We start from the raw sequence: 13,654 nt of genomic DNA, 5'->3' as shown, positions 1-13,654 counted from the left end.
TGTTTTGTTTCTACACTTAAATGAATGACACACTCTGAAGTCCCATTTTCAGGCTGCTGGTGGTTCTTTAAACATTACGCCTATGAACTACCCCTGGAGAGCTAACATGCAAATTGTAAATCAAGATGAATAAAACCCAAAATTAAGGTTTTTTACTCAGCAGATGTCTGAACAGGTTAATATATTCAGATCCATCAACTGGCAACACACCCTTTGGTTCTATGAAAGACAGTCTCACACACATTATTCCCAGACAGAGTTAAAAGTTAAGAGACTGACCTTCAACACAACAACATTACCAGATATGTTTTGTGGTAGTTTTTGTTTGTGCTAAGTGCTGGAGAAATTGCATTTGCAATTAAGATTCCCACACCAGCTTTAATGCTATCCTGTATCCCCACTAACTTTCCACCTATAGGTTGAATCTCCCTTGCCCATTTATCACACAAAACTTAAATCTGCTTAGTCAAGCATAGGAATTCCAATATTCTCATCTGTTCTATGATAATAGAACCTGCTCTTACCCATATATCAGATATAGGTGGTGATGGTGAATATCTCATTTATATACATATTAGAGATCTGAGCCCCATGCTACGAAGGACCCCCTAATTTTTCAGAGGATGGTATGATAATAGAAGGTTGTTTGCTGATGACCAGCTTTCTGCTGCGGATACAAGTGGGACCTAGACAGAGTGTACAGAAGAGATGGAGGAAGTACACTGAATGCATCTCAACCCACTCAGGTTAAGTCACGGTACTTGGTGACTCACCTATGGGGTGAAGGCTGATGGCTGAAGTGCAAGTCAAACAAGGCAACACTTATCTCCCCTGTGTGGGAAAAGATGCAGAAGCCCCCACTGAGGTGTAGGGTTACTCTAGTGTTTTAGGTGAGTTCTGGTGATCATTATGGCGAATAACTGATCATGAAGGTGAATAATAATTTCAATTCTAGTCTAAGAGTATAAACATGCATTTGTTTGTTCCTATAGAACAATTCAAATTTGAATCTTGGTCTCTGGGTCTGAAAAGTAATGCATTAAACAGTGTTAGCATACACTTCTCTTTCTGCTTCAAGCTGTTTAGTCAGTTCTGTTGTTCGGAGGCCTAGCTCTGTATACTGCTGCCGTTGCTGTTGTAGCTCCTGAAGGGCCTGTTCTTTGCTTGCTTTAACCTCAAGAATGTCAGTTTCAAGTTTCTGTAAAAGAAAAGAAAAAGCTACAGTTACCATAACACAACCACCAGAGTGAAAAAATCACTCAGTTGTTCATAAATGCCTCCAGCCTCCAGGCATAAAGGGGCTACAGCGGGGGAGAGGATCTCACCCCTAGTCTTCACGTACATTTAAAATTAAATATACTTCTATATTTTAATGGATTCAAATATCTGCAAAATGCTTAAAATACAGTAATCTAAAAATAACCCAGTAATTTATAAATGGAACATACTCCACCTCTGTGCAATTGTATACACTTCCCATGTTACTGTATTCTGTCTTTTTGCCTCCTGCCTCAAATGTAAGACACTGAAGATGTGTGTACATTAGGGTCTGATCCTGCAAACACTTATGCACTTAAATAAAGGTACCTGAAGTTTATACAACCACAAATATGAGAGTTCTGAATTTAGGAAGTGGTCTATGTCTCATCTCTTAATATTCTCCATGAATTATATTCAGGTTGCAATTGGCGGGGAAGGAGGCTGGGGCAGTGGAGGCAGTTATGGCATAACCCCACTTTCTCATTCATCAGCTGAAAAAGGAAACACTGGGAAAAGAGAATACCATCAACACCACTTTTTAGGTGGCTGGCCATCCTCCTCCTGCAATTTCCGCACTGCTGTTACCATGCATTATGAAACAATTTTGTTGCTTTACATGGTGAAAGCTAGTTTTATAAACTCAAGTTCTTCATTTCTGAATACAAACCTTAAGCTGTCCCTCTAGCTCCTCCGTTTTCTGTTCTAAATAAAGATGTTTCTCTTTATACTCTTTAAGACTGGCTTCCAGCTGTGTACAATATTCTTGCTTGTCGTGCAGCTTAGCAGTAACCTGATCTAACTGAGTGTTGACCTTATTTAACTCCTATGAAGTAAAATATAATTGAAAATGGTTACTTTTATTAAGGGATGAGTATTTTTTAAATTATTAAAGAGTTCTCTAAACACATGCCTAAATATTACTTGTCTAAAATGTTCAGATGGAATTTTTAAAAAACGTACACATTACACTGGAGAAAAACAGCATATTCAATAGCTTATTCTTTTCAAATTGCTTTTAAGGCAGAACTTTTTCATGCTGTGAATCACACCTTCATAAAGAGATTGGCTTAAAGAACAACTCCTCTCCCACTCATAATCACAAAATATTCTGGTGGCAACTACACCAATTGCGTGCATGGGAACACAATATTAACCTATTTGTAGCAGTCAATTAAATTTAGCAGGAACAAGGACAGCCAATACCATGTGACCAGTCAACTCTCCACAGACTCCAATGGTTTACGAATCATAGTTTGAAAACTACTGGTTCAACATGGAACAATATTATCCTCTATCAGAAATGGAACACATAATGCTGATAGTCAAAAGACCCATGCGTTTTATGGTGAGCTGGACCTAACTTGTGCGACACTCTGATGCAAGAGACTGACAAATTTGTCAGCAGCTTCATTAAAAATAAAATATGGGAGATTTTTAATTAATTAAATATGAAAATGAAAAATGCAATCACTACAGAAGGACATGTGCTATTTATATTGATATTCAATTCCCCACCCAAGAAGGCATGGGAGGCGGTGTTAGTTTTTGAAGTGGTTTGGAATTGTGGATGTTTCTGCTGAAATAATCAGCAGCAAAACAATTAATCATGTTGACAGTTAATTTGTTATCTATTGTTTTCAATATTAGCACCCCAATGAGACGTGCTGATTTAGGGATGGAGTGCACACAGACTTGCACCAAAATAACTAAATTGGTTTTAATTCATCCCTTTTTTATTTTACTGCAAGTATGTGTGTGCACACAGTTATTTTGGAATAAAAATATATTTCTTCATTTAACTGAAGTTTGCTTTTTTATCTTGAATCTGCAGACTCCAGAAAAACAACACTGCTTTGTTTTACACTCAGTATACTTTGTAAAGTCTCTCTTCATAATCACACAGGTTAGAAACAATTCTGTTCTGTTACAATATGGAAGTTTAGATTCTAGAGTACATTTCTGCAGCAGGGGTGGATTCCACAGTCAATTCCATACATTACAATACACAGGGCCCTGCTTATAACAAACAGGACAAAATATATCATATATTCAAATACTCTGAATAATGTCTCCAATGCAAATGCAAATCCACAAGGACTTGGATTTTTTTCCCAAACCAAATTGTCCTTTTCGTTTTGTACACAGGTTATCTTAGATGATCTAGTAGCATTAATTTCTCCTACCTGTTGTTTATCTTGCAGCGCATTCTGGGCTGTGTCCAAATGATTCTGAAGATCTGCTCTTTGAGCGGCTTTTGATGCTTCTGCTGAAAGCAGTAATTCAGTCTTTGCTTTTATCTGAAAAGAAGAGTGTTACAATGTTTGTAATGTGAAGATCATAAAGAATTCTTGATTGCAGCTGCTTTTAACTCAAATTTTCTTCATACTAACAAGCGCTTTAATACTAGCTATGTATTGCTAATTATTAGTAATTCTGACATGATGAAATGTTGGACACAGCTAAAACACAAGTTATCAATAAAGTTTAGACAGCTGAAGACAGAATGGAACAAAATAAAATATAGTTATGAGTAACTGTTCTTCTCTGAAGGCAGGTCTACACTACGGGGTTAAGTCCACCTAAGTTATGCAACTCCAGCTACGTGAATAACGTAGCTGGAGTTGACATAGCTTTGGTCGACTTATTACGGTGTCTAAACTGCACTGGCTCAACAGGAGAAACTCTCCCATCAACTTACCTTACGCTTCTTGTTCTGGTGGAATACTGGAGTTGATGGGAGAGCGAACTGAGGTCAATTTAGTGGGTCTTCATTAGACCCACTACATCGACACCCGGTGGATTAATCACCACACCATGGATCCACGGTAAGTGTAGACATACCCTGAATTATGGGGTCCAATCCAGCTCTCCTTTGAGTCAAGGGAAATCTTTTCATAGACTACAAGTTGGATTGGACCGAAGTTACTTAGACACATTCATACTCTAGTTGTTGTGTGTTTTGGGGACCCAGAAAGTATTATATGCAGCTACCTTAAACAACAACCAGATGATCTGATGCATGCACTATCTGTGACTGAGACTGCACAGATAGGTACAATGGACCCTCTCTTCCTCAGTTCTTACCTGTCTGCCTGAGAAAATAGAATCACAGACTTTAAGGTCAGAAGGGACCATTATGATCGTCTAGTCTGACCTCCTGCACAACGCAGCCCACAAAATCTCACCCACCCACTCCTGTAACAAACCTCTAACCTATGTCTAAGCTATTGAAGTCCTCAAATCGTGGTTTAAAGACTTCAAGGTGCAGAGAATCCTCCAGCAAGTGACCCGTGCCTCACGCTGCAGAGGAAGGCGAAAAACCCCCAGGGCCTCTGCCAATCTGCCCTGGAGGAAAATTCCTTCCCGACCCCAAAAATGGCGATCAGCTAAACCCTGAGCATGTGAGCAAGACTCACCAGCCAGACACCCAGGAAAGAATTCTCTGTAGTAACTCAGATCCCACCCCATCTAACATCCCATCATAGGCCACTGGGCATATTTACCACTAATAGTTGAAGATCAATTAATTGCCAAAATTAGGCTATCCCATCATATCATCCCTTCCATAAACTTATCAAGCTTAGTCTTGAAGCCAGATATATCTTTTGCCCCCATTGCTTCCCTTGGAAGGCTGTTCCAGAACTTCACTCCTCTGATGGTTAGAAACCTTCGTCTAATTTCAAGTCTAAACTTCCTGATGGCCAGTTTATATCCATTTGTTCTTGTGTCCACATTGGTACTGAGCTTAAATAATTCCTCTCCCTCCGTGGTATTTATCCCTCTGATATATTTATAGAGAGCAATCATATCTCCCCTCAGCCTTCTTTTGGTTAGGCTAAACAAGCCAAGCTCCTTGAGTCTCCTTTTCATAAGACATTCCTCGAATCATCCTCGTAGCCCTTCTCTGTGCCTGTTCCAGTTTGAATTCATCTTTCTTAAACATGGGAGACCAGAACTGCACACAGTATTCCAGATGAGTTCTCACCAGTGCCTTGTATAACGGTACTAAAACCTCCTTATCTCTACTGGAAATACCTCGCCTGATGCATCCCAAGACCGCATTAGCTTTTTTCACGGCCATATCACATTGGCGGCTCATAGTCATCCTGTGATCAACCAATACTCCGAGGTCCTTCTCCTCCTCTGTTACTTCCAACTGATGAGTCCCCACTTTATAACATAAATTCTTGTTATTAATCCCTAAATGCATGACCTTGCACTTTTCACTATTAAATTTCATCCTATTACTATTACTCCAGTTTACAAGGTCATCCAGATCTTCCTGTATGATATCCCGGTCCTTCTCTGTATTCGCATCACCTCCCAGCTTCATGTCATCCGCAAACTTTATTAGCACATTCCCGCTTTTTGTGCCAAGGTCAGTAATAAAAAGATTAAATAAGATTGGTCCCAAAACCGATCCCTGAGGAACTCCACTAGTAACCTCCTTGCAGCCTGAGAGTTCACCATTCAGTGTGACCCGTTGTAGTCTCCCCTTTAACCAGTTCCTTATCCACTTTTCAATTTTCATATTGATCCCCATCTTTTCCAATTTAGCTAATAATTCCCCATGTGGAACCGTATCAAATGTCTTACTGAAATCACGGTAAATTAGATCCACTCCGTTTCCTTTGTCTAAAAAATCTGTTACCTTCTCAAAGAAGGAGATCAGGTTGGTTTGACACGAGCTACCTTTTGTAAAACCATGTTGTATTATGTCCCAATTACCATTGACCTCAATGTCCTTAATTACTTTCTCCTTCAAAAATTTTTCCAAGACCTTGCATACTACAGATGTCAAACTAACAGGCCTCTAGTTACCCGGATCACTTTTTTTTTCCTTTCTTAAAAATAGGAACTATGTTAGCAATTCTCCAGTCATAAATAGAATCTGAATGGCAGACATGAAGGGTGTGTCAGCGTGGATCTGTACGTCAATTTTCAGAGATCTCCAGCTACTGGTAAGTTAGCTATTTTTTTTCCCTGATTAAAGGTTCCATCCTGCTCTTACTCAAAGCAATGGCAAAACTCCCATTTGATTTAATGGGAGCAACATCAAAGCCTAAACAGTTTTCATGGATTCCCACCCCTATGGAAATCAGTGATCTACATACATCTGGAACTAACAGAAGGGCTGAGCAGTAATAATGATCATTATGAACCATATCCCAAATACCAGTAGTAGCCACTTCCCACATTTCAGAAATGGACACTTTATCAAGACAAGTCTTAGACTATCTGCGAAACCTCTGGTCAAATGTACCTTATTCCTTCTGGGACCTGAATATGAGCCTCCTTGTAGTAGGCTTCAAAGCACTCAGGCCTGATCTATGCTAGGAAATTAGGTCAGTCTAACTATGTCACATTCAGGGGTGTGAAAAATCCACACCCCTGAGCGATGCAGTTAAACCAACCAAACCCTGGTGTGGACAGCACTAGGCTGACGGGAGAATACCACCTCTAAAGGAGGTGGAGTACCTGTGCCAATGGGACAGCATAGGTAGTGTCTTTACTGAAGTACTATGGCAGCACTGCTGCAGCATTTTAAGTGTAGACAAGCCCTCAGTCTCTCTCAATTGTGATTAAGTCCCCGTTGGAACTTTTGCTTGACTGCGTTAGACAAAAAACCCAAAACCCAGTAAAATATAAAACCACTTCAAAAATCAGTAATCTACTAAAATTCTGGGTAGTGTCAGGTTCTTCATGACCCTGCTTTGACAGATGCTCACCCTGGCATGTGGAGTGTAGAACCATTAAAACAGTTTTCAGACAGGCTTCTTAGCCTTGATGCACACAGCAAGTCTGAGGCTTTTAAGGAGACATAACTTCTCCTACCTCGACTCTTTGGTGGTGGTTGTGTTCTTTTCGGTGTGTTGTTTTTTGGCTGCAATCCTTATATCTTAGAACGGCTGATGTCTTGCTGGATTGTATCTTGCTTATTGCACTTTATTTGGCCATTTTTTGCTCACAAAACAAGCAAACTTTAGTAGAAACTTAGCCTACTAGCCTTGTATATGCAACAATGAAAAGCAGATGGATTTTTTTCATTAGCATACAGTACAAAGGCAAATTACCTGTAAATCAAGCTGGGATACTTTCTCTTTGCTTTCATTTAGCTGACTATTTAGTTCACCAATGCTTGTTTCTAGGGAGAGCACACGGTCTTGAGCAGCTCTCAGATGCGCCTTCTGCTCTTGCACCTGCTCATGCAAATTCTCTTGGGCTTGTTTATGGCTTTCCGACTGATTCTTCAGCTTTTCTGTTAGCTGAGTTACCTACAATATAAATAAGCTGCCAATTAAAAGTCCAAGGGCAAAATTAAAAACACCCTAAAATTCAAAAGATGTTGTCTTGGTTACGAAGCCCCAATACTGATCAACTTCACCACTTATTAATTCTACAAAGTTTCTCTTTCTGGACAACAACAGTGCATTATTTTTTGTGTGCAATACATGAGTCACCCCAACTTTTAAAAGCATAACTATTTTGACAAGATATTCAAAGGCAGCAAGCATGATCACTCTCATATAACACTGTGAGTGTGCATCCTTTTGTGTGTGCCCAGTTAGTGTTAGCTAGGTTTAGAGATAGATGAGAATGGTTGAGTCTTACTTTATTTATAAGAAAAATAATATAAACACATCATGGAGGCACCAGTTGTGGTTCAATAGTTAGGCTGAGTTGAGCTTTGCACTGAAGGCCTGGACTCAACCCTTTGGTTATGTATTATTGCCCCTTTTCCACTTAAGTGGATAGTCATAGTTTGGGGCCCTGGGGAGGTTCCAGCTGGAAGTAGAATTTGATGGTATTTTATTTGCTGCGGTCCTGTTTATTGGAAGGAATGTTCAAAGTGATGGGCCTCTGAATACAGAGGGAACCAAGAACAAAAGAGCAGTTTCTAAGCTTACAGCCCACAAACCTCTTTAGCCAACAACAATCTGAAAGCTCTCTAGCTTTTTTCATGGTCACAGGCTCCTGCTTGGCTTTCTTGCCTCTCCTTCTCTCTGTTCTTGTCTGCTCTCCATTTCTGTGTGCTCCCACCCTTACTTCCTCCCACACATTCCTGGTCACAATACTCAGTAAAACCCTCCACCCACATGGTGCTAGATTCTGGGCAGATGCTATTGGGCTTTATTTTGCATGTTTAAGCATCAATTTGAATGAGGTTTTAGCTTGACACTTAAGGTTATCAGCTGGGAGAAACAGTATGAAAAATGCAACATACAGCACTTGCTCCTTGAATATAGAATGTATTTGCCAAGAATTTAGAAGTAAATCCCTTAATAGAAAATTATATACATTTGATTGTATCCCTCTCCCTCCACCCTTCATGTTTCACCTGTCTTCTTAAGGCCTGACCCTGCAAACACTTATGCTCATGCTTTTCTTTACACAACATGAGTAGTCCTGCTGACATGTGTATAAATGTTCATATGATCAGTACCTTGGATTATAAACTCTTCAGGATAAGGGTATATCCACATGACCATTAACACTAACGTGAGTTACATGTGGCCATCCAGAAAACAATATATCCCTATCAATTTAATCTTTGCCCATTTCAAAGCTCTATGTCTGCAGTAAACATGAACCGAACTCCATTTAATTCATATTAGTATTCTATATATTGTGTATGTTTTATTATAACATTACAGCAAGTATAGCAAAAAACATCCATTAATTACTCACAAAAAATTGACATGTGTTTGCTACCAAAATATTTTTCAAGTAGCTCATAAAAGACACAGGTGTTCCTTCCATTACAAACAGGTAACAGCTGGTATTGGGAACTAGTACATTTCTATCTTATTTGTACCAGTAGCATACACTAAGGACTATATGCCAGAGAACTCACATTCAGCTCTAATTACTACTAATATGTTGCACATATGCTGGGAAAGGAGAAAACGGTGTTCTAATAACCTTTGTTAGTAAGTGTGCAACAATATTACCATATTGGTATTTTAAACAGTATACTAAAAAAATTCCTCTAGTACAAAAAGAGTCACTAACATACAATCATATTACCTTTTGCAAAAATATGAAGTAAAAATTGTATGCACAAGTAGTAGTAATTCCAGCATAGCTTTTTAAAAAATATATGTGTGTATATAAATACACATATATATTTTAAAAGATTATGCAGCTAAAATTACTTTAAAATACCTTTAAAATATCTAATAATGTACCTTTCAGATGCTACACTGTGATTGTAATTTCCACTTCAAAGAACTTTTCATTAAATCATATTCAGTGTATGTTATGTGTTTTCTTGTTCAAATATGTTATCAATTAGATTTCCACAAAGGTAAGAAAAACTAATAATAAATCATTTTGATTGTATGTATACACACCATCCTTCATATCCAAGTGTACAACTCGTACACCTGGATGTGAAGCACCAAAATGTATTGCTATCAGAACAAGAAGGGGGGGTGGAGGGGGGAAAATCACAGAAATCTTGTGAATTTTATAAAGAGATGCTAAAGCAATACAGTATCCAAAAAAGGGCGAAGTACAGTGGAGGCTGAAGCTGCAGACTGGGAGATGGAAACAAAGGAGACTCTTCTTACACAAACTTTCTTAAGAGTATTGGAGATTTTTGCATTTCTTACCTGCTCTTGCAAAGTATGATTTTTCTCTTGCAGCTGGTTAAGAACTGCAGTTTCTCCTTCCCCTGCTTGAATTTTCGCATACAAGTCCTCTCTTTCTTTTTCTAACAGGGTGATGTTCTCTCTACTCTTTTGTAGCAAGGCCTCAAGGTTTTGAATTTTTTGGTCCTTATCTCCAATCTGACGCAGTACTTGTTCCAAATCATTCTAAAAATGCATTAAATAGTTTCTTTAAGTATAGGGACCTTAAAAGTTATTCCTGATACATGAAATGTTAGATATCAAATTTCACAAATACTTACTATATATTCGATTTTGAAATTATAAATTCCTTCAATGTTATTTAATTAAAAGAAGAAAATGGTATACATTAGGAAATTGTGCCGCTTGTTTACATGTTGCAATGCACCAGCAATATTAACTGCTGCAATACACTAGTTTGAAAAGAATGTGCGTTGTTTTTTTTACCTGGGCTTCTCGGAGTTTTGCTGTAGTGCTTTGCTGAAGAGTCTGTTGCTCCTGATGCTGCTGTTTTGCTTTATCTAACTGATGCTGTAATTCAGTGCAATTTGCTGCTTTTTCCTTTAGCTTAAAAAAACAGTCACGGACTGTTGACTGAAAACTGACAAGCACAATTCAGTAGTTCAATAACATTTATCATTTACTCTAATACTGAAAGACTGTACACTAAACAGTTTAACATTCCAAACAGATGTAAAAGTAGTAATTTGTCATACCAGTTCTACAGCAAAGTACGAACACAGCACTGAAGTACTTCTCAACACTGACAGTAGGCAAATTCTAAATAACAAAAATTACCTCATGTGTCAGACAGGCATTATTTTACATCTTAACACCAAGCTGTTAAAGGAGATTTAGTCTTTTTTCTCATGGATAAGGTAGAGTTGAAGAAATTTATATTCATAAAGTATACTAAGTGCTAATTATCATTAGCAGTTTTAGTAGCAACTTAGGTCTGGTCCACACTACAGACTTGCACTGTTATAACTACGTCGCTCAGAGGTGTGAAAAATCCACACCCCTGAGCGATGTAGTTACACAGACCTAATCTCCGGTTTAGACAGCACTATGTTGGTGGGAGACCTTCTCCCATCAGCATAGCTACTGCCTCTAAGGGAGGTGGATTAACTATGCCGACGGGACAGCTCTTTCCCATCAGGATAGAGCGTCTTCATTAAAGCACTGCAGCAGAGCAGCTGCATCAGTGCAGTTGTGCCGATGCAGCATTTTAAGTATACATTTGCCCTTATGGTCTATTTACCTTAACAGACTTTCTGGAGCCAACATGCAAAGCACTGCACAGTGTTAGCTGTATGACTCATTAAAGTCAAAGGCCATGTCTACACTACCCACCGGATCGGCGGGTAGTGATCGCTCTATCGGGGATCGATTTATCGCATCTAATGTAGACGTGATAAATTGATCCCCAATCGCTCTGCCATCGACTCCAGAACTCCAATACAGTGAGAGGCAGAAGCGGAGTCGACAGGGGAGTGGCGGCCGTCGATCCCGCGCCGCGAGGATGCAAAGTGATTCTAAATCGATCTAAGATACATTGACTTCAGCTATGCTATTCTCATAGCTGAAGTTGAGTATCTTAGATCGATTCTCCCCCCCCCCCCCCCCCCCAGTGTAGACCAGGCCTAAGAGTGGTAAATTTTCAAAGTTTTACACTGCAGTTTAGAGGTGTCTGCTAAACCACAGTGTAAAACTTTGAAAACGTACCACTCTTAGAGGTTTGGCACATCTACATATAGCTAATATAAACAGGTCAATAACAAATATTTGTTACGAAGACCTGGTCTACAGTAGGGGAGGGGATCAACCTAAGATATGCAACTTCAGCTACGAGAATAGCATAGCTTAAGTCAATGTCTCTTAGGTCGACTTACCTCACGTCCTCACGGCGCAGGGTCGACTGCCACCACTCCCCCGTCAACTCCACTTCCACCTCTCGCTGCGATGGAGTACAGGAGTCGATGGCAGAGCGATCGGGGATCGATCACTACCCGCCAATCCGGCGGGTAGTGTAAACATACCCTAAGTACCCTATTGCAAAAAACTTGACCTATTAATAGAGTAGTAAAATTAGTTTTCTGACACCAATTCCCCCCAACACATTATTCACTATAATCACTATTACATCATCAGTTGGACCCTGATCTCATAAAAAGATATGCACACACAAAACTCTGCTATGCACGTGTCTGACCAATGAGGAGACAAGATACTTTCAAAGCTGGAGGGGGGAGAAACAAAGGTTCTCTCTGTCTGTGTGATGCTTTTGCCGGGACCAGAACAGGAATGCAGGTCAGAACTCCTGTAGAGAGTTAATAAGCAATCTAGTTAGATATGCGTTAGATTCTGTTTTGTTTAAATGGCTGATAAAATAAGTTGTGCTGAATGGGATGTATATTTCTGTTTTGTGTCTTAAGGTTTTGCCTAGAGGGATTCTCTATGTTTTGAATCTGATTACCCTGTAAGGTATTTACCATCCTGATTTTACAGAGGTGATTCTTTTACTTTTTCTTTAATTAAAATTCTCTTTTAAGAACCTGATTGCTTTTTCATTGTTCTTAAGGTCCAAGGATTTGGGTCTGTGTTCACCTATGCAAATTGGTGAGGATTTTTATCAAGCCTTCCCCAGGAAAGGGGATGTAGTGCTTGGGGGGATATTTTGGGAGGGAGATGTTTCCAAGTGGGCACTTCCCTGTTCTTTGTGTAACACTTTGGTGGTGGCAGCGTTTAACCTAAGCTGGTAAGAATAAGCTTAGGGGGGCTTTCATGCAGGTCCCCACATCTGTACCCTAGAGTTCAGAGTGGGGAAGGAACCTTGACATGGTGAAAGGGCTTTTCCTCTGGCTAGGAGGGATTTAAAGGTGTTTACCCTTCCCTTTATATTTATAACAGCACAGCATAAGTTTCTGTGCATGTAGATCTTTTTGCATGCTCAGACCCTTAGCCTCAAAGTCCTCAAGTGCAAGGGCCATATCCTTTATTTATCTGTAAAGCACCTCGCACATTTAGGCTCTAGGCAAGGAAATAATTCTTTAGCCTTCTAAAAACAAAAAAGTAACCATCATATAGACTATTTGGACACAAACTATGTAAACACCAACATGAGAAGGATGTTGCAAGTAGAATACACAAAACACCACTACAACAAAGGTGAAATCTGATCATGTGTATCACTCCTACCTGTTCTTCAGCACGAGAAAGTTTTAACTGCAGATCAGCCACCTGCTGTTCCTTGTCCATCAGTTTTTCACTAGAGAGTTGTCTCTGTTCTTTAAGTCGACCATGTGCTTCCCCTAGCTGGCGTTCTGTCTCCAGAAGTTTACTGTGCAACTGGAAGAAAATACTGGTCTCAGTTTTCCAGCCACTACACTGTACTTCAGACCCATTATCCACATAATATAGTAATTTTCATCATGCTTTTCATCACACAAGAATGGTACAACCAGAACATCTTGGGAATTATTCTCATAAACCTGAGCTAAATCATACCAGCCAAGTGCACGTGCAGGAGCATAGGCTCAAAGGGGGTGGTACTTTCAAAAGGTGGGAAGTGAGTCTATGGAGAAGCATCCTCACCGCTTTATAAAAGGCCCTTTATATGAGCTATGTGGCCTTACACAGAGCAAAGCCAGGATTAAATTCCATCCCCCACCAAATGCATACAATATTTATCATGTAAAATAGCGATGGCTGAATCAACACCTTATACAGAGTTCAAAGTAAATCAGCATGCCCATGCTCTC

At 39.5% G+C, this 13,654-nt stretch overlaps 1 protein-coding gene across 2 annotated transcripts in view; it reads right to left on the bottom strand.

Moving 5' to 3' along the window:
- The window catches only part of EEA1 (early endosome antigen 1), a 136,452-nt gene that overhangs the window by 40,126 nt on the left and 82,672 nt on the right, over nt 1-13,654 (bottom strand). For both annotated transcript variants that reach the window (XM_074941912.1, XM_074941913.1), the window contains 7 exons: nt 13,092-13,241; nt 10,341-10,460; nt 9,876-10,079; nt 7,335-7,535; nt 3,444-3,557; nt 1,928-2,083; nt 1,059-1,198 (listed from right to left, as the gene is read on the bottom strand). In XM_074941912.1, coding sequence (XP_074798013.1) covers nt 1,059-1,198; nt 1,928-2,083; nt 3,444-3,557; nt 7,335-7,535; nt 9,876-10,079; nt 10,341-10,460; nt 13,092-13,241 — 1,085 coding nt within the window. The remainder of the gene's footprint in view (nt 1-1,058; nt 1,199-1,927; nt 2,084-3,443; nt 3,558-7,334; nt 7,536-9,875; nt 10,080-10,340; nt 10,461-13,091; nt 13,242-13,654) is intronic.

Source organism: Natator depressus, chromosome 1 (genome assembly GCF_965152275.1).
Source record: "Natator depressus isolate rNatDep1 chromosome 1, rNatDep2.hap1, whole genome shotgun sequence".
Classification (NCBI taxonomy): Eukaryota; Metazoa; Chordata; order Testudines; family Cheloniidae; genus Natator; species Natator depressus.
The sequence above is the reverse complement of the archived record's forward strand: the minus strand, read 5'-3'. Positions and strand labels throughout refer to the sequence as shown.